This window comes from Nilaparvata lugens, chromosome 13 (genome assembly GCF_014356525.2).
Source record: "Nilaparvata lugens isolate BPH chromosome 13, ASM1435652v1, whole genome shotgun sequence".
In the NCBI taxonomy this organism is placed as follows: domain Eukaryota; kingdom Metazoa; phylum Arthropoda; class Insecta; order Hemiptera; family Delphacidae; genus Nilaparvata; species Nilaparvata lugens.
Genome location: NC_052516.1, coordinates 4,968,360 through 4,988,674, shown reverse-complemented (window position 1 = coordinate 4,988,674; position 20,315 = coordinate 4,968,360). Strand labels below are relative to the sequence as shown.

The window sequence follows — 20,315 nt, the reverse complement described above, 5'->3', positions numbered from 1 at the left end:
TCATTCTATCTTTCTATAACAATATAATCAAGGTAACACTGAACAGCTGTCAAGGTCGTTAATATCGGCTGCTATATTTTGCCGAATGTCAAAATGTCAATTGATAGGGGCTATTCCACTTTTTTCAGTGTTTTATCTTAAAATTAATGATTTTGTTTGGTTTTTGGCTACCAATACTATTTCTAGGTTTTCCCAAGTTTGTTATTAATCCTTTCATACGTCCAAAACTTACCAAACCAAAGAACCAGACGATATCGTACAATTTGTAACTTGAAAAAGATCATACTTTAATGAATAAAATCGCGCTTCAATCGTTTAGCAGATATTTTAGCTCCATCAAAAGTAAAATGGGAGATTTTCAAAAAGTAACGCACTGCATTTTTGATATGGATGGACTGTTGCTTGGTGAGTAAATTTGATTTCAATTAACAAGTAAACGTTGAGGTTAGTAGAGGTTATTTTTAGACATCCACTTAAAATCGTTATCACTGTGTTTTGAACACTCAAAACTGAAGTTGTTATCTTGGTTTTTGGCTACGCATCAATTCAAGGTTAAACAATTACCTTCCTTATCAAATCTAGAGTAGTGTTCTACATTATTTGAAGAATTAAACTGAAGAAATAAATTAAAGATGACAAAAATCCCGCCCAGTATTCAATCTCCAAAAATGCTATAGGTGAAATAATACAATTGAACAAAGAAATACAATAGAATGAAAAGGAATTATTATACAATTAGATCTGATGTTTTTAAATAAGTACACTTTACATGAACTTTGAATATTATGTTTCTGTAGTTTCATAAAGGCTTACAGTAGTCATAATGCCAATACCTTAATACCTTCTGCTTCATCCATTACCCACATTTGTGGGATCGATGGCGTCATAGAGTTTGATTTAAAAATACATAACACAACAACTATTCAGATATGATTGATCTAAATTATTAGGGCCTAATATGATATTGACTCAGCACAGGTCTGATAACCGAGTCAACTAATTTCTAGTCCACACTATCGCCAAGTCACTGCAATGTGACCATTTGTGGATGCTCGGCTGCCCTCGACAAAAATTGGAGCGATGGCAAGCGGAGACTAGTGAAAGCAAGCGCTGGCAAACCAGGCATCCACATTCTTGCGCTTGTCGTATGCATTGGCCGATAGTGTGGATGCAGCGTAAGACGTTACAGCCTTCAGTTTGGAGTTTGAGCTCCTAGAAAGCTTTTCCAGAGCTACTTTGGAGTTCGTTCCTCGCCTCGTCTCAGAAAGTACTGGATCCCCCAGCCACGGGTGCTGGTTCTCATAATGAAGGGTATATCCGCTAACCAGAGGAAACCATAGCACATGTGATTGTAAATTTAATTTAATGTGATTTTTTGTCTATTTAAAATAATACCTAAGAACAGGAGACCACTGAATTATCTGATATAATTGAAAATTTGCTTTGATTCCAATTTAACTGATCTGTTTTATTTATTATTGTCTATTGTATTTGTTGTACCTGTGCAATTTATTGTATGTTTCTTCAATGTGAATTGTGACGTGGTTATATGTAACTTCTATGTTCAACTGGCCCAATAAAAACTTGAAACTTGATGACTGTGTGAATCCGTCTTTGAAGTAGCCTGGCTTATAAGTTTACGGCTGGGTGAAGGCTCCAGACTATGGGAGGCTCATGTTTCGACCAATTCACCTGAATTCTCAGACTCTGGGAGTAGCTGGGCACAGTGGAGGCTGTCCGGGGTTAGCCAGTGAGAGACTAGACGATGGGAATCAGGGTACCCCCGTCTCTGGAAGTAGCAGGCATGAGAAATTCCCATGCGCCAGACTGTGGGACTTGGGAAGCGCCTCCGTCTCTGGAAGTAGCATCATAGCATGTCGAAAAACCCCAGTCACAGGTGCTTCTTTCCGAAACGGTCATGTCCCCTTTTGGGCGCCTGTGTAGTGGACGTGCCAGCGCCCACCTTGGAGACGTATACAATTGGGTGGTTTTCCTGGCCTGTAGACGAGTTAGAGGATACGTCCGGGCTCCGAGCTGGCCCACGTACCGCCGGAACTGCGCAGTGCCCCGACCGAGGTACACGGTCAGTTGGGGTGATTCCAGTGCAATGCAGGCTTAACTCCTCTGTGATACTCGCCTACTGACTTGGCAGTGCCGATAGGTGGTAGCTCGCATGTCACACCTCACGGGATATGCGAAAAGCAGGTGCCCACTTGGAGGTGTAGGTATGGGAGAGGAATAGCACAAGGTTACCTCATTTTTTCTCTCCCTATCATTTTTGATAATGTACTTATTGTATGAATCAATTAATGAAGGTGTGACGTTATCGTGTGGCGTCGCGGCCAGAACCCAGCCTTCAGTTTTTCAACGCTACCTGGTTGTGGGTTCGAATTCTGCCGGTAGGCATGGACATTGGTTCGATCATCTCATCCAATCTATCACTCTCTACTCTATTAAACACGCACATTCAAAACGCTCATGTGGGCACCATCCTCAGCGAAAAAAGATTCAACAAAACTTGATGAATAAATGAGACAAAGATGTTGTCAATACCACTTTAGTTTTGTTTTTAGCCTACTAAAAACACCAGTCTAGCTAAGGATGGGGCAGGTGTAGCCCCGAAACTATGGTCCTTTTGTTAAAACAAAAAAATCTGGTGTGGCGCACTCACACAACTTTCCTTGCCGTTATTAGAATTGATCACCTGACGCTAGTGTTCACGCGCATCACAAGTCTACTTATAAACAAAGATCTAAGCCAGCTGGTGACACGACAATAACGCTGAAGACATACGAGGTCTGATATCTCTTCATAGTGAATGATTTAATAGAATCAACAGTTGCCAACAGTTTGCAATTGGATAATCACATTTTCTCGAATTTCGAGCTTAATTTCAATTTTAGGTGAAAATGTTACTCAACATTAATTGTAGAGATTTTTATGCTCAATCTTCTCCACTCGAATTTTTTTGTTTAAATTGTATCTGAAGCCTGATAATTGGGAATCTGAAATCCAACTTTGCATAGATGGGGAGGAGCTCATGAAATTTTTACAGATATGGGACTTGTGGCAATTGATAGAGCTTATCAATGACTATTCCAGGTATGAATTTAATCAAAATCGTTGGAGCCGTTTTCGAGTAAATCGCGAAAAATCCTGTTTTTGACAACATTTTCGTCATTTTAGCCGCCATCTTGAATTGCATTTGATCGAAATTGTTCGTGTCGGATCCTTATATTGTAAGGACCTTAAGTTCCAAATTTCAAGTCATTCCGTTAATTGGGAGATGAGATATCGTGTACACAGACGCACATACACTCATACACACACACACACATACAGACCAATACCCAAAAACCACTTTTTCGGACTCAGGGGACCTTGAAACGTATAGAAATATAGAAATTTGGGTACCTTAATTTTCTTCGGAAAGCAATATTTTCCTTACCTATGGTAATAGGGCAAGAAAAGTAATAAAGTGGTATTGACAACATCTGTGTCTCATTTATTCATTATGGAGAATTACCACAATAGCTCTTCAAAAACAACAATCAATTTCTTAAAACTTGATGAACTATAGCCATATATGTAATATGACTGTGTAATTGGACGATTAAAAACATAGATTGAGCTGAGGTTGAACAAGAAAGTTGATTTTTTTTAAATTTTGTAACATTAATTTTCAGATACCGAAGGTGTCTACAAAGCAAGCTACCAGAAACTGTTGAAGCAATACGGACATGAGTACACAGAAGATATTAGAGTGAAGGTTTTGGGTACAAAGGAACAGGACACTGCAAAAATAATTATAGAATCTTACCAACTGCCTCTGACAGTCGAGGAATTCAGCAAAGAATCCAAGAAACTACAGGTTGATGACCTCAGCAAAGCTACACTGTTGCCAGGTTAGTTCATTATTTTATTTTCAAAAAATTGAATAAATAATGATGAAATTACGGTATCTAAATCTGTAAGGTGAGGTCCAATCTGTAAAATGACGTAAGCTGACTGACTGTTTATTGTTGGCTACAGAAGTATTCAGCGGTACGCTATTAATTTATATATTAATCAATGAATCTTTACTTTAATGAAACCACACATCCTTGCTCTGAAATTTATATCTCTGATAAAATTAACCACCTTTATTGAAGATAGATAGATAAAGATGATGGTTTCTTGATCCATTCCAAGCTGCTATGTATTAACACACTTTTTATGTATTTAAACACGACATGCAGTCAATTATCAAGTAAATAATTAATAACATTTACTTACTGACTGAAGTACTTTCGACCGTCTAGCGATCATTTTCAACATGACTATTAAATGTTTTCAACTATTCACTTAATATTTGACTGTATGTCGTGTCTAAATACATAGAAACAAGAAGCAACTCAGCAGTGTAGACTTACTGCCTCAAAAATACAGAATTAAAAAAAAAATCAAAGTTGGATAATGATTTACCTGTTTCTAAATTTTTATTTTCTCTTTTCTTCTACCTTCATCTACATTATCATCCTCTTCTTTTCCTCCTACTCTAATATTATGGGTGTTCTAAATCTTTTTCTTCTAACTAACATGTAAACTGAAATCAAGAAAAAAATAATTTCGTTACTATAAATCGTCTTGAGGAAATCGATTATGTAAGATTTTGTTGGTATTCCGAATAATAGATAGTCGCTCACCTGCTCTCCAATGAATATGAAATCTGCTGGACAGAAAGGGAAAACCATTGGTTCTTATGAGAGTATTCACACATGGTAAGACTGCGATGGTGTGAACACTTTCACTAGAAGTAATGGTATTCTATTTCTGTTCAACAGACGTTTTTCGAAAAGCAGGGATCACAGAAGACAAGGATAGCAACACTAATGTCAATCAAATACTGCTATTATAACGTGAACCTCTCTATAGGTACCTGGATGAAGTGACACCTTTACGAATTGAGACCCTGTTTCAGTTGTTCTAGAGGCGGAGCGTCTAGTCCGTCATCTGCACCAATCTCTTGTTTCCATTCACAGTAGTGTACTCAGAACTACCTGGATGAAGTGATAACTTGACTAACTGACACCCTGTTTCGCTTGTTTCAGGGGCGGAGCGTCTAGTCAGACATCTGCACCAATCACAGGTGCCGATTGCTGTTGCAACCAGTAGCGGTGCCAGAGCTGTGGAACTCAAAACGACCAACCACAAGCCTCTATTTGGTCTGTTCCATCACATCGTGTCGGCCAGCACCGATGCTGAGGTCAAAAACGGAAAACCGGCTCCAGATATATTCCTGGTGGCGGCTGAGAGGTTCGGAGATGGTGTCAAACCCGAAAAGGTACTACTCTTTAGTGTTAGGCTCAACTCACACTAACGCGTCAAGAAACCTCACACTCAGGTCGAGAAAAGACTCGACTAGTCGAGAGCATGTGTTTTCAAATGGTGACAGTCGCGGAGACTAGAATCGACTGGTCTGAGTGTCACCATTTGGAAACAAATGCTCTCGACTAGAGTCGAGTCTCTTCTCGACCTGAGTCGCGTAAGTGTGAGTTGAGCCTTTATATCCAAAGCGAGCGGTTGCATCCACACTCTTGTCGTCATTTGTACGCAGTTGGAAAGTGTATAGAGGCAGCTTATGGGTATGATCACATGTGTATATGTGCAAGTGACCAATTCGTTATGCATGACCAAGCGTGCAGATGAGGAACAAAGTCTGGAAAGAGTTGCAGTTGATATTTGCGTTCAGTGTGAGCAGCTACAGACAAATCACAACGTGTTTCAATGGCACTTTCCAGATTTTGTTTTTCGGCTCTGACGTGCACTTGCACAGATACGCATTCAATGTGATCACACCCTAAAGCTGCGTTTACAACAACAAAATGTTAATACTTATAGATTCTATTAGATTGAACATAACTTATCATACAGATGATGAACATATGTGTTTGTCAAGTTCCGTTCAATGTAATAGAATCTATAAGGATTAATAATGTTGTTCATAACTTTGGTGTAAACACAGCTTAAGACCATCTATTACAAGCTAATGTAACAGAGTTTATTCAATGTGAGAACGCTGTGATCACACCCTTAAAGTCAAAACATAGTGGAGCGGCGCAGGTAGAGTGTAGCGGGGAAGGCAGCTGAGAGTGTTGAAATGCAAGCATCTAAATGTTTCCGTACTGAATAAAAATACTAGATATTGTCCAACAACATATTTATTAAAAACCGAGATGAAAAATCGAAAAACCAAAGTTTACAGTTTGAAGTAAAGTATCATAGAAGTATCATCTAAACCTCTGGACTGAAATTAACTTGAAATTTTGCATATAGATTCTTAAGTAACCTAGGATGGTTCTAGGCCTACTTCAATCTCTTCAAGATTCCACTCCGTCAAGTTTTCAGTTTGTCAAGTTTTGAAATAGACCCTTGCAGAGCACGGGTTATCTGCTAATTCTATAGTAAGATTAACTTCAAACTGTCTACATTGGATGGGATGAAAACAGTCATCCAATGATTCATCCAGATGAATGTAACAGGTGAATGATTAATCGTTGTATCTGAACAATCATATGAATGATTGTACTGTTTTTGACCTGATACATGAATATATGCCAGTTTATGTATATGCCAGAATATATGTCTGTATTCACAGTTCTCTTTTTAGTGAGATGGAATAAATTCCTTGGTTTATACGTCAAATCTAAACCCACGATATCCATATCCTGTTTCAGTGAAAAAATACAAGTAAATTTTATTTTATTCTGAGATATTGCAATTATTCAAATGCTAACGCTAATAAGTCTTCGGGGTGATTTACAGCATTTAATTTGGATTTTCGTTTAATAATAATTACAAGTAAATAGCGTCGCATCCTTCAAATATCTTGGAGAATTTATTTCTGAGAAGGAAGCCCTGAGAGAGAGAGTGAAAAAAGCACAAAAGGGATTTGGCTTGGTACAAAACATCTACAACAAGAAGTGTCTCAATAAAATCCAGGGTACGACATTACAACACAGTAATTAAACCCATGTTTCTGTATGCAAGTGAAACTTTAGCTTTGAACACCAAACTGGATATTGAGGATTTATGTCGTGTGGAGAGGAAAATAATCAGAAGAATAATTGGCCCAAGGAAAACGGAAGAAGGCTATAGGCTGCAGAAGAACTGCGTTGTGGAAAAATACTCAAAAGTATCTGCCGATATCAAAAGGAGGAGATTAAAATTCTTTGGACATTTGATGAGACTGCCGGGGGATCGAATGACAAAGAGAATCCTACTTTTTGTGAAGAGCAAAAAGAGGGGGGGGGGAAATTGGATTAAAAATGTACAGAAGGACTCATCTGATGCAGGAATTGATGATGACATCATATTTTTGACAGAAACCAATTTAGAAGGAGTGTTGCAAAGTGGGAAATACGCCCCGTGGAATTTAAGAGGAGAAATGTAGTCTTTTCCCAAGAAAGAAGAGAGGCTATAATATAATTAGAATGAAATTTTTATATATTATAATAATATTATATATTATTATACTAAATATATTAGTAATTAGAATGAATTTTTTTTGGAATAATCGTAGAAATAAGGATCTAGTACGGCATCCAAAGTAAATACTTAGCGATTTCCATACAAGGGAATTTGACGCATAATAATAATAATAATAATTACAAGTAAATTCGTAAGGCTTTTTATTGGTGAGGAGTCCCTGGCCGGAAAGTCTGAATATTTAAGTCATTGGGTCTCAAGTCTGTTATGATACTTCAACCGGGACCGACAGTTTAAGGTGTTCATTTCACACTCTGTTTCAGTGTCTAGTGTTCGAAGACGCGCCAAACGGAGTCCAGGCGGGACGCTCGGCCGGTATGCAGGTTGTAATGGTGCCCGACCCGGTCATTCCCGACGAGCGAAGAGCGGCTGCAACCCTTGTGCTCGAAACCCTAGAGGACTTCAAACCTGAACTGTTCGGTCTACCACCGTTTCCCCAGTAGGAAACCACATTGGTAAACTCCCGACCGGGGATTGAAACGAGTTTAAACTATAGTTAAACATAGAAGGAATGTGAACTGAGTTTAAACTTGAAGGAAATTAAACTGGATTTAAACTCTGATAAAACCAAGAGAAGGTATTAAAACGAGTTTGAACTCTAGTAAAACCTAGAAAATTAGCAACAACTACATGAAACTATAGAGAAGATAGCATAAGAAGATATCTCATGGTATAGGGCGATCCCATGGTTTATGTTCAATAACAATGTTAACTCAAGCCGATAGTCCTAGTAGTTATTTATCGTGAAGCTGGTAGTCTCTTATACTGTGCCGTTCTTACACTCTCACCTCAATTAAACAGTAATAGTAGACAGTAGTCAACAGTCGGCTGAGTGAACAAAAAATCGACTTGAAATATGTAACATAAACGACCAATACCATGGGATATCTTCTTATGCTATCTTTTCTCTAAGGGCCGGTTTCCGAGCTCGGGACTTTAAACAGCTGGAGTCAGAAAATTAACTTTCCAAAACGAGGCGTAGTCGCAGTTTTTATAACAGTAGTTGTACTTTTTATTTTCTCATTTCTATAAATTGGAAACGTTTTTCCTTGACGAAATTAGACATTCCTAAATAATTCAAAATAGCTGAAACTACACTATTTTCTCTTTTATTTTGTGTTCAATTTTATAGTTTTTCGAAATTTAATTCAAACGTGACTATGACAATAACTGCGACTACGCCCCGTTTTGGAAAACCAATTTTCTGACTCCAGCTGTTTAAAGTCTAGGACTTAGCTGAATCCCGAGCTCGGAAACCGGCCCTAAGATGAAACCTGATCGCAATGGGAGCAATTAGAAAAATATTTGAGCTTGGTGCACGATAAAAAGGTGAAACTTGAAGAAACCTATTCTAAATTGAAACAAAACAAATTGAACTTGGTACAAAATAGAAGAGTCAACTCGAGAAATCGTAAGCAACCTATTGAGAGTTGAAGTATGTTAGTATGTTGTACTTGGATATAATATAACAGAACTAAAACTTGAAAAATTGCAAGAAACGTTTTGGAAATGAATGCAAGAAGAGTTTCATATTGAACCTAGATACAATAGAAAATAATTGAACACTGTTGTCAGGTATGTCTAAGCTTAACACGGATCGAAAAAAGTAGGGTTGTACATCTTTAGTAAAAATGTCATTCCATTTTTTCTAAAAATCGTTTTATCGATTGTAGTCGACCGAATAGTTGATTGTAGTCACTCGCTGTAGATGCTATCATGTTTCAAAACATATTCATTATGTTCAAAACTATATTTGAATACTTTGTTTGAAAACCTAATTAAATACTCAACATTGTTATCAAACTGAATGTTATTTTTCTATGTTGTAAAATTGGTAGTCTTCTACACTTAGATTTAGTGATTGTTTAATGCACAATTTATTAATATTGTTTAGCCATTCTAATCAATGCTCATGATATTAAAGTTTCTTGAGCCGCTTTTACATGGTCGAAAATGTTATCAAATTCTATCAAATAAAAGACTATTAGGCTGGTCACACACCGATTAGTCTAGACAAGACTAGTCACATTTAGTCACAATACTTCACATAGTTGCTTATGGAGTCATGTCTAATTGCAATGACTAATCAGTGTGTGTTGCGTCATAAGCAGCTATATGAAGTATTGTGACTAATCGTGACTAGTCTTGTCTTGATTAATCGGTGTGTGACCAGCCTAACTCTTTAAACTGGCTAAGGTTCATGTATTACGTATTTAACAAGAATTATTATCTAAGCAGAGTGTGTCAAAGTCCATCTTAACATTGAATTTCTGACGTTTGGGCGTAAAAAGAAAACCATTGATACTTATGAGAGAATTCACACATTGGCAGAAAAATAATACTAGAGCTTCTTATGGGAGTGTTCATACATTACAGGATAAAAATTGGTGAACCCTTCCATAAGTAATACCAATGGCAGTATTTTTCTGTCAGTCAGAGCAGAAATTCATTTAAAGCGAGACTTAAATTTGAACTACGCTGTTCAGTTTTTAGAGCTTTTATTTTATTGAATTTAATAGAAAGTTTGAACTTGTACAAATTACTTGATTTAAAATTCAAGTTGTAGAAAGCGTTTAGTAAAATTGTATTGTATTAAATAAATTTGTTGAAATATACTTTATACTAATTCTTCATCAGATGTTTTAAGGTTTACATGAATTATTATCGTAAATTGTAATATATTTTATCTATTGAATGTTGTGTAACATAATATTAACGTTTTAAATTAATTTTTAATGGCACAATAAGAATTATACAGTTATTTACCAGAAAATTATGTTCAATTCTTTCTAGTCAAATTAATTTTTCAATTCAACAGAAAATCTGGTTTAATAATCATTGTAAACTCATGTATTTCAAGAAAATCAATAATGATTTCAGTAGTAGAGTTCAATACTTCTAAGTGATCTTTGAATCCATTTGATTGTTTTATGTAATATACTAAAGAACTTTCAGTATAAAATCTACTTAAAGAATCCTATCCAAGGCATGGTTTTAGCCCTATACCAAAATTGATCCCATATATATTTTTAGAACTAATGAAAAAATTGGAGAAGCATTATTTTTTGAATAAATCACGCATTATTTCTATTAGCCTTCTAAAATACAACTGCCAAATTCACTATTTTATTAAAATAGACGTTATATTGCCAATCAACCATAATATTATTATTGATATACTTAACTAGATGTTAAATGTTAATCTAACTCTATGAATTATTATCAACTCTATGTATGTTACTTGTAAAATGCTACAATAAAGTTTATTTTTATCAAAAATTCTCTGTTATTTTTCGTGAAAATTTATTTGTTTCCGGTAGCTCTAGTTGTTCTGAATCTACCTGTATTTGTAGGATAATTTATCTTTCATCACCCCTCACATTAACCATGCATCACATTACCTTAAAGTTCATGAGGGCACCATACTCAACGAGAACAAAATGTATACGATTCAAGATTTGTTCAGTCGCTGATCAACGTTTAATCACAGATTAAAGGGGGATTGGAGAACAAGGGATTTTTTCCAATTCCTCCGTCAGAATTTAACCTTCAATTAACTTTAATCAGAGGTCAACTTCTTCAAACGTTACAAAAACCAAATAAGCAGAAACAGAATACAGGTAACATTTTTTTCAGCCGTTTAGATTTAATCAGCGAATGATTAGAAATCATCTATTCATTTTCCAAGTCTCGTCAGTATATTTAACCTCCAGGTTTCTTTAGATTCATACAATAGGTACATCATATAAATGATAGGGAGAGAAAAAATAAGGTAACCTTGTGCTATTCCTCTCCCAAATTTGGATAAGGTTACACATAGTCCGAAATAGGTTCTGTTATCAATAACGAGTGATAGTAGGTTAACTTTAATCGGTGTTAAAGTTATCAAAAACAAAAAGTGAAATTCTCAACATTTTTTCAGCAGTTAATCAAGATTTAGGCCCGCCGCAAAGTAAACCACTACCTCCGTAAACATGTTTACGGAGGTAGTGAGTAGACCCACGTTAATCCACGAAAAGCAACCCACGCCGTGGGATGTTTTGTAAACCATTGCTATAGAATTATTCATAATTAATCAGCTGACAAGTGGATTATTCATTGCATGTATTACACAGATGTCTAGAGAAGCCTAGCAATGGTTTCAAAACATCCCATGGCGTGGGTTGATTTTCGTGGATTAGCGTAGGTCTACTTTGCGGCGGGCCTAAATCACTGTTCAACGAGTGATTAGAGATCATCAATTCATCTTCCAAGTTATCTATCAGTTTTTAACCCCCAATCAACAAAACGGATACCCGGTTGCAGAAAATCCTGTTCGATTTAAATCATGATTAAATGCTAAAAATATAAATCAGAGAAGCCTTCTACTCAGAAAAACCTTCTATGATTAGTTCTCATCGTGGAATTTTATGTCCCAGTTGCACAAAATATTCTTAAATTTTAATCATGATTAAATGTCACGAGAACCCATCAGAGAAGCCTGTTTTCAAGACCGCCTTCACTGGTTCCTCGTGAAATTTAATCATGATTAAAATTTAACTGGCTTTGTGCAACCGGGCCAATCCACTACCTCCGTAAACAAAGCCATAGTGCATTCTGGTGACGTCAGCACAGGTAGGGCTACTCTCCACCTCCTACACAAATAAAAACACTAACTCACATTATTTGTTGATTTCAGCTGATCTATATCAGCTAGTGTTTTTATTGGTGTAGGTCTAGGAGCCCCACCAGTAAGCACTATGGCTTTGTTTACGGAGGTAGTGGCCAATCACGGTTAAAATTTAACAGGCTTTTGTGCAACCGGGACATAAAATTCATTTTATAAATATTATAAATCATTCTATCCTATACCGGTACTATTAAACGAACAACTTCTGTTTATATGTTTAGATCTTTGGATGTTTATACGTTTGTATTTCACCGGATCTCGAAAACGGCTCTAACGATTCTCACGAAATTCAGAACATAGTAGGTTTATAATATAGAGATTCGATTGCACTAGGTCTCATCCCTGAGAAAACTCGCTGAAGGACATTAAAATGATAATCATTATTCATCCTTGGAAAAACATCTGATAATAATCATTTCGTCGTCTGTTGGTGATGGAAGTGAGTGAGCGAGTTCATGTGTATGGGACTGTGTCAAAATTATGACTCAGCTGTTGAACTTTTGTAATCACCAATTCAATCAGGTACTTGGTGCCTGAATTAATCTCAATTTACTGTGATTAGATAGAACATTTCTGTATGAATGTTATTATAATTTCTTCTTTCGTAATAAATTTTTTATGCTTTAGTACTCCAGAACGAAGCTCGGTCCCCGATATTGGGGCCTAAGTGATCAAAGTTTATCTTCAATCGGTGTAAACTTTATCTAAAACCAATACAAACACGATAAATGACAAGGACAATATTATGGGAAAAACCAAAACTTGATTTAATCAACACTCAACACAAAAAAGGCCACTTTCTCCAAAAAAGTTCAACTAAAATTCTAGTTTAAACCATCAGCTGGCTTAATCAAAACACATTAAAATAAATTCAAACATACATTGATTAAACGGGCTCAATAGCTGAACCAGGACCTCCTATATACTACCTCCATATAGGACCTCCTATATAGGAAGTCCTGGTTAAACCAACTCTGGAGAAAGCAACCCTAAATAAACTAAACAGCTTACTTCACTAAATAAATTGATAAAATATTATCAAAATAATTATGATTGTGATGAAAATATGATCCGCTAACCTCACTAACTAAAGGCACAACTTCTAGACGTTCTAACTTCTTCTAAAAACTTTTTCATTTTAGTTGACTTGTTTGATTGTTTTGATACTATCCATGATGCTCTCCAATGAATAGTTCGACGAATCAATGATTGGTCTCAGTCTATATGGTATCATCTCTCCACCAGATTCCAACACGAAAAATATCCTGAAAAACAATAGAAAGATTCAAGATTCTTTTATTGTCAGAACATTAAACAAATGCAAGACATCGTCAAAAAACATATCACAGATTCAACAGCATCAAAATATCACAGGTCATAAAATTGCATCACATTATCAAGTATTTCATAGTGTTAGGATAGCAGTCAATTAAAACAAATTTAACATCAATATATCACAGGTCATAAAAATAACATCACATTATACCATTACATTAAGTCATTTACTGTAAGGACAACAGTCAATTAGAATATTTTTAACACAAATTTTCAACTGTCTAATCTTGAGATCTTTTATTTCAACTGGTAACTTATATTGTACATTCTTTTACAAAATTCAACATAATGTGGTAGTTACACTGTGTCATTCTGAGTGCTGTATACAGAGTGATTCATAATTATGGTAAAATAATTTAATACGTGATAGTAGAGGTGAAAATAAGAAAAAATGTTCTCATAAACATATATCCATAAACGCTTCATTAGCGAGCTATACAGAGTGAAAGATTTCGCCCGGAATTCAGTTCCTCTGGTGAAATACACCGATGCTGAATTGTTTGGGGACTAGTTTTAAAAAAACGTATGGTGGATTCATATGGAAAAATATCTGAAAAATTGAATAAAACTAGTCTGGAAGCTGTAGTACGAGTAGTTTTTGAGAAAAAGGTTAAAATATGCAAGAAATCTATGTAGAAAAACAGACTTCTACGTTTGATGCCCAATAACTTTCTTTAATGACCAGTAAACAAAATTTTTTTGAAATAAAAATTGTAGAGAATTTAATTCTGAAAAGAATGATGTAAGCTGTGTAAACTAAATTTAAATAAAAAGTTGAATAAAATGTATTCTAATGTAGTACATTACACCACAAAAATTTGTTGTTTTATGAGGAGAGAACTAATAGCTCATAGGTTGTAGCTGATTGCAAACAAAATATTCGGTTTTTTATGACTTGTACATATAGCGTAAGTGTGAGTTGACAGAACTCAGTGAGTTCTGAGATATTGCAATTATTGAATTGAATTGAATTGAATTTATTGCCAAAATTACAAATACATATTTGTACAATATTAATCACAAGAGTATACAATACAAATAGACATTGATTTTAACTTGAGTACAACAATATTATCAATGTAATATTTGGCACTGCCAACATAAGAAACCTTGTGTGTTGGCAGTGAGTTGCAGTTCACTTATTCTGCTTCAAGTACTTTATATACAATTCAAATTTTATAATGTTAAAGAAAGTATTACAGTAATTTACAAAAAATCGCAAAAGCTTGAAAAAAAACAAAACTTAAGAATACTACATATTATATGATAAAGTGATATCCAATTAATTATTGTGACGTCTTGAGGCCATCATGACATTTATCTTTCAAAAAGAGAAAATAAATACAATAAAACTAATCTCCTGCAAGATACGTGGGACAATTACATACCTGGTTCAAGAACCTGAAACTGAAATACCATCGTTCACAGTTTCTAGTAAAATTTGTAAAATTAGTAAAATTTTTTCACTTGTCTTATTTCCGGCTCTTGTTTGTGAATGTGCGTACGTGTTTGCGCATGCGCTGTGATCAACGTGTACCGATAGGAGCACTTCACTTATTTCTTCCAACTTCGCCAGGACGCTATTTGTATATATATAGCTTGGCATTAGTGGAATGTGTAGATATAATATTTAAATAGGCTGGGTGCTTCCCACACTTGAATGGGCTTTCTCTGATAGCTTTTGTCACCGAGGAGAGGAGAAGTGGATAAAGAAAAAGACAAACAAGAAGAAGAAGAAGACAAATAAGAGGTCGTAGAGAAGTGCAAAAGTGAAGGAAGAAGCTGATTCTCAGGATCAAATGATCAAATGCTAATGCTAATAAGTCTTCGGGGTGATTTACAGCATTTAATTTGGATTTTCGTTTAGTAAAGGTGCTTACAGATATAAGCGCCGCGAACATGAGCAATTCACTTTTAATCAGCTGACTATATCAGTATTTTTACAGAAACGGTAAGATACAGATATAAAAAGCTTGGCATCAGCTGATTAAAACAACTAGTCTCCATCTAACATCGATTCTAGTCTCCGCGACCTCACGACTGTGAGACTGAGTCGAACGTCGACTCGACATGTTGGTCGATCCTCGACTTGATTTGCGAAGTACCCTGCATTTTTTATGAAAGTGAGGTAATGATTTATGAATGTGGTGTTTTATCATTTTAGATAATAATAAGAATTAGATAAGACAATATATTCATAACATTTATTATAAAATTTGTTACATGCTAGGTAGTGACGAATTACATGTTATATTTTTGATAGAGTAAGGTTAAAAAATCGAGTAGCTTGGAACTGAAGTAGTGACAATGAGCGAAAAAGTCGTAAGGTCGAGAGACTGGAGTCGTACGATTCGAGTCGAGGTAGTGTGAGTTGAGCCTTAGAGTATGATGTTAACAGTGAAATTTGCAACATAAACGCAATATACTATTGGATATCTTCTTATGCTATATTTCCTCTATGCCAACAGTTTGCAGTGAATCTACATTTTTTTATTTTTTGAAATCTCCCCAACTCTATTGATCTACCTTGAGTTTGAGAACTACAACGATTGTCTGTCTGTCAATGTCTGTGACAAAAAGTAAGATGACAAAAACTTGAGCTCACCGATTACTGTCGACTACTGTCTATTATTACTGTTTTGTTAGGTTAAGAGTGTAAGAACGGCACAGTATGGGAGACTACCAGCGTCACATAGCTTCACCAGAAACAACTACTAGGACTATCGGCTTGAGTTAACAGTGAAATTTGGAACATAAACGCCCTATACCATGGAATACCTTCTTATGCTATCTTTTCTCTATGGTATCACCACAAAATGATACAGTATCACCACACATGCTACAGTATCAACACAATATGATACAGTATCACCACACATGATACAGTATCATCTCAACTTGATACAAAACACATTAATTTGACACAAAACTTTGAATGAATTCTACAAACCATGGGATAACTTATTATGCTATCTTTTCTCTATGCTATAACTAACAAACTCAATTGAAGAGTACTATAATTGAGCTCACCTGAACAAAATGCCAGCACAATCGCCGCCAACCAGATTGTAATCGGCGGCCAAATGCTGATCAGGCGTGACGATCAGCGCCACAAACGGCGGGCGACTGTGATTGCGACCAAACTGACGCTGATATGCGGCCTGTGTTCGCACGTCAACCGCAGACGGTTGCGGTTTGAAGCCGGGATGCGTGTGGTACCAGCCTACCACCGCTAGACCGCGCTGCTCAATCGATGTGCTGGCTAGGCTTTGAGACACTGAAAAACAACAGAGAACGGAATATTAAAAGGATATTCAATTAATTATAAGGTACTTTACGAGGCGCATTATTTATCAACCTCAGATGGAAGACTAATTAATATAGAATAATACTTTTTTCGCCACACTGCACAGTCCCTACGTAGATCTGAAAGACATTGTTTGCAGACGACTCTCGTCTGACGTCAGAACAGGTTTCTTTCCGGCCGAGGCCGGAAATAGTACCCTTTCCAGCAGCTAACATGGAACTAAGAAAGGTGATCAAAAAACAGCTGATCAAAAAACTTTTCATTCTTTGTGTTCATTATTCAACAATTAAAACATTTATAGACTAATAATATCATCTTATTGTCATTTGAAAGAATAAAAAAGTATAAACTCAACCTCCCACATAATTGAACATCATCTTTTAGGTTATTTAGACAAATCAGAATAAAAAATAAAAATACTTGGACAATTTCCTGATATTCAGATTACCTCAGATTTGCTAGAGCTATCACCTTCCACTTCTGCTTTCGGAAGTGCTTCGTAAATATATATATATATATATATAATATATATATATATATATATATATTATATATGGTTTATTTTTGTGTGTGGCGAAAAATAGCGTTCGCACCACGGGCATAAATGTTTTCCGGCTCTGAATCTTTTCTAGTCCTCGGCCTACGGCCTCGGACTTGAAAACCGATTTCGAGTCGGAAAAATCTCATTTTCTGCTCTAGGTGCGAAATATACTATTTCATCAAAAGTTAAGAACACTTAAGCCCCGCACACACACATCGATTTTTGTTCGTACGATATTTTGCCGTCCTTATGAATACTTTGAGATGAAACTTACAAACATCATCTGTTTGAAATCATCTGTTTATTCAGATAGAATTCATAAGGATGGCAAAATATCGATGTGTGTGACCAGACCCGTGTGTGCAGGGCTTGAGTGTGTGATCAAATTGGATGCGTATATGTGCAAGTGCACGCTTGTTTATGGATAAGCATGCAGATGAGAAAAAAATGTGGAAAGAACAATAGGAACAGTCACACTGAAAGTTTGCACTTGCTAGTTGCGTTCAGTATGATCAGCTACATGCAAGTCACAACGTGTTTCAATGGCTCTTTCCAGATTTTGTTTTTCGGCTCATGCATGATTCAACGTGCTCTTGCACTTATACTTCTCATTCAATGTGATCACACTCTTATGATTATGCTTCAACATGATTGCTGTGAAGATTGAGGCATTTGTCACACCAGTTGCCAGTTGACCAGCCTACCAAATCCCTCTTCATGAAATGTTGCAGCCAGATGAGTTTGTTATGGGATATGACGTTGTTATGAAGCTTGGAAGCTCTGCCCTCAAGTCATGTCATAGAAAAAAATGTAGCATAAGAAGATATCTCATGGTATAGGTCGTTTATGTTCCAAATTTCAAGCAGATTTTTTCATTCAAGGCGATTACTGTCTGTTACTACTGTTTTTTTTTTGGGTGGGAGTATAAGAACGGCACAGCTGGTTTGGCCCTGGTATATTCAGTTGCAGAATACTGTGCTCCAGTATGGATGAACAGTGCTCACACCAAGCAGATAGATACAGCTTTGAACTCTACTATGAGGATGATCTCAGGCACTGTCAAGTCAACTCCTACAGAGTTGCTCCCTGTATTGAGTAATATTCCACCACCACAACAGCTGAGACGTCATAAAGCTCTTAAAAGCTTGTTTGCTAAAATAAATAAAAATCAGACCCTACCCATCCATGAAGACCTTAAAAATATGCCAAGACAGCTGGTTAAATCCAGGAATGCTCCATGCAATTCCGTGGACTCCAACTTTGACTTATCCAATGCCTGGAGAGAACATTGGCATAATTTTGCTGAGAATGGCAGTGCCTGGAATTTGGATCCAACCATAAGACCAGCAGGATTTGAACTGCCACGAAGAACATGGACTCGGTTGAACCGAATGCGCACTGGCCATGGAAGATGTGGAGGTCTGATGTATAAATGGGGCTTTGCTGACTCTGCTGTATGTGAATGTGGCGCCATTTAATTTTTAAATTCAATGGAAACCTTGACGAGGTGCATCAAGCAACACTAAATTTCATCCAATGGCTTGACGCACTGAATTTAACTGTGTGACTTTTACTTTGTAAATAAAATGATGTGATGTGCACTATCTCATAAGATATATATAATTATATAGTATGAGAGACTACCAGCGTCACATAGCTACACCAAAAACAACTACTAGGACTATCGGCTTCAGTTAACAGTGACATTTAGAACAAAAACGCCCTACACCATCTTATGCTATCTTTTCTCCATGGTATCACCATAAACAATACAGTATCACCACACATGATACTGTATCACCACACATGATACAATATAAACATAATATGATACAGTATCATCTCAACCTGATACACAACACCATAATTCGACACCAAACTTTGAATGAATTCTACAAAACATGGGATATCTTCTTAAGCCATCTTTTCTGTATGATTCTATTCTATTAACTGAACCAACCTGGACATATTTCGCAGGTGACTCGATCAGCAGCCAAACTACGACAAGGCACTGCCACATGGATCTCCAGCCGTCTGGCATCCTGTTCATAGATGCCTCCCAGCAGACCGATCACCTCGCTCTGCATGTTGGAGGCACCGTGCAAATTGGCCACTATCAGGGCACCACCTTTCATCACCAGGCAGAACGGCTCCTGAAAGTGAACATTACAAGAAAACAGTGAAATTCACGTTATAAGATCAGCACCTGATCAACCTGATTGGATGCTATCCTTGTCTGTCTTTAGACAAAGCTCATAGCTTAGACAAACAAAATGGCGGCTTAAGCAACAGACTCGCCATGATAAAAAATTTACTTTCAGTACAAAATAAGAACCAAGAAAACAAGTTATTCACATTACAGAAACACCTTATCAGAGCTGCATTATGCAGGCCAAGATTGTACCCTAGTAGACTTCTTTTTCAAAAATTCCAGGTGCTCACAGTGAGGCAAACATATGTTAAAAGAATCATATTATTCATTAATAAGAATAGTGATACATTCAACTTAAGGAATAATCCATATAATTTGCGTCCCTCCAATCCATTACTATTTGATATTGACTTTACCAGCTCAAGTGTATGTAGACGTCAGTTTGAATATCAGTGTTACTTGTTTATAATTAAAGTCCCAACTGAATTCATTATTAATAGAATTACAAAATCCATAATGAATCTTATACTGGATTGGATTACGATAAATGTTTATTTTAAATTATCTATATCCATTATGTGGTGTTTCATTCTTGTGTTATAAATTAAAAAAAAAATTGTCATGGCTTCCTTGAATTAGTCATTTGCTTGTGATTTTGTTACTTTGTCTTATCGTTTGTAAGTATTGAGATGTGACCTGGTTTCCATAATTTTATTTATTCTAGTGGTTTGAATAAGACTCTTTTTCTTTCTATTGACATGTTTGCTGTACCTAGTTGTTCGAA

At 36.2% G+C, this 20,315-nt stretch overlaps 3 protein-coding genes across 7 annotated transcripts in view; 2 read left to right on the top strand and 1 right to left on the bottom strand.

Moving 5' to 3' along the window:
* The window catches only part of LOC111056978, a 486,313-nt gene that overhangs the window by 104,256 nt on the left and 361,742 nt on the right, over window positions 1-20,315 (top strand). The window lies entirely within an intron of this gene.
* LOC111046222 (probable pseudouridine-5'-phosphatase) lies at window positions 35-8,441 on the top strand. The gene is made up of 4 exons (XM_039439653.1): window positions 35-405; window positions 3,687-3,905; window positions 5,091-5,323; window positions 7,791-8,441. Exons 1-4 carry the CDS (start codon window positions 291-293, stop codon window positions 7,968-7,970), a joined length of 747 nt encoding a protein of 248 aa, XP_039295587.1. The 5' UTR covers window positions 35-290; the 3' UTR covers window positions 7,971-8,441.
* Window positions 12,940-20,315, bottom strand: part of LOC111046227 — a 30,672-nt gene continuing 23,296 nt past the window's right edge. For both annotated transcript variants that reach the window (XM_039439623.1, XM_022331727.2), the window contains exons 10-12: window positions 19,340-19,532; window positions 16,562-16,808; window positions 12,940-13,461 (exon numbers count right to left, since the gene is read on the bottom strand). In XM_039439623.1, the coding sequence (XP_039295557.1) occupies window positions 13,335-13,461; window positions 16,562-16,808; window positions 19,340-19,532 (567 nt within the window). In that variant the 3' untranslated portion in view covers window positions 12,940-13,334. The remainder of the gene's footprint in view (window positions 13,462-16,561; window positions 16,809-19,339; window positions 19,533-20,315) is intronic.

What these genes read in the sequence shown, in the direction of transcription:
- LOC111046222 (XM_039439653.1), top strand. Translation starts at nt 291, where the DNA reads ATGAATAAAATCGCGCTTCAATCGTTTAGCAGATATTTTAGCTCCATC. An exon ending in CAAAGCTACACTGTTGCCAG is followed by an intron (nt 3,906 to 5,090) that starts GTTAGTTCATTA and finishes CGCTTGTTTCAG; the next exon opens with GGGCGGAGCGTCTAGTCAGA. An exon ending in ATGGTGTCAAACCCGAAAAG is followed by an intron (nt 5,324 to 7,790) that starts GTACTACTCTTT and finishes ACTCTGTTTCAG; the next exon opens with TGTCTAGTGTTCGAAGACGC.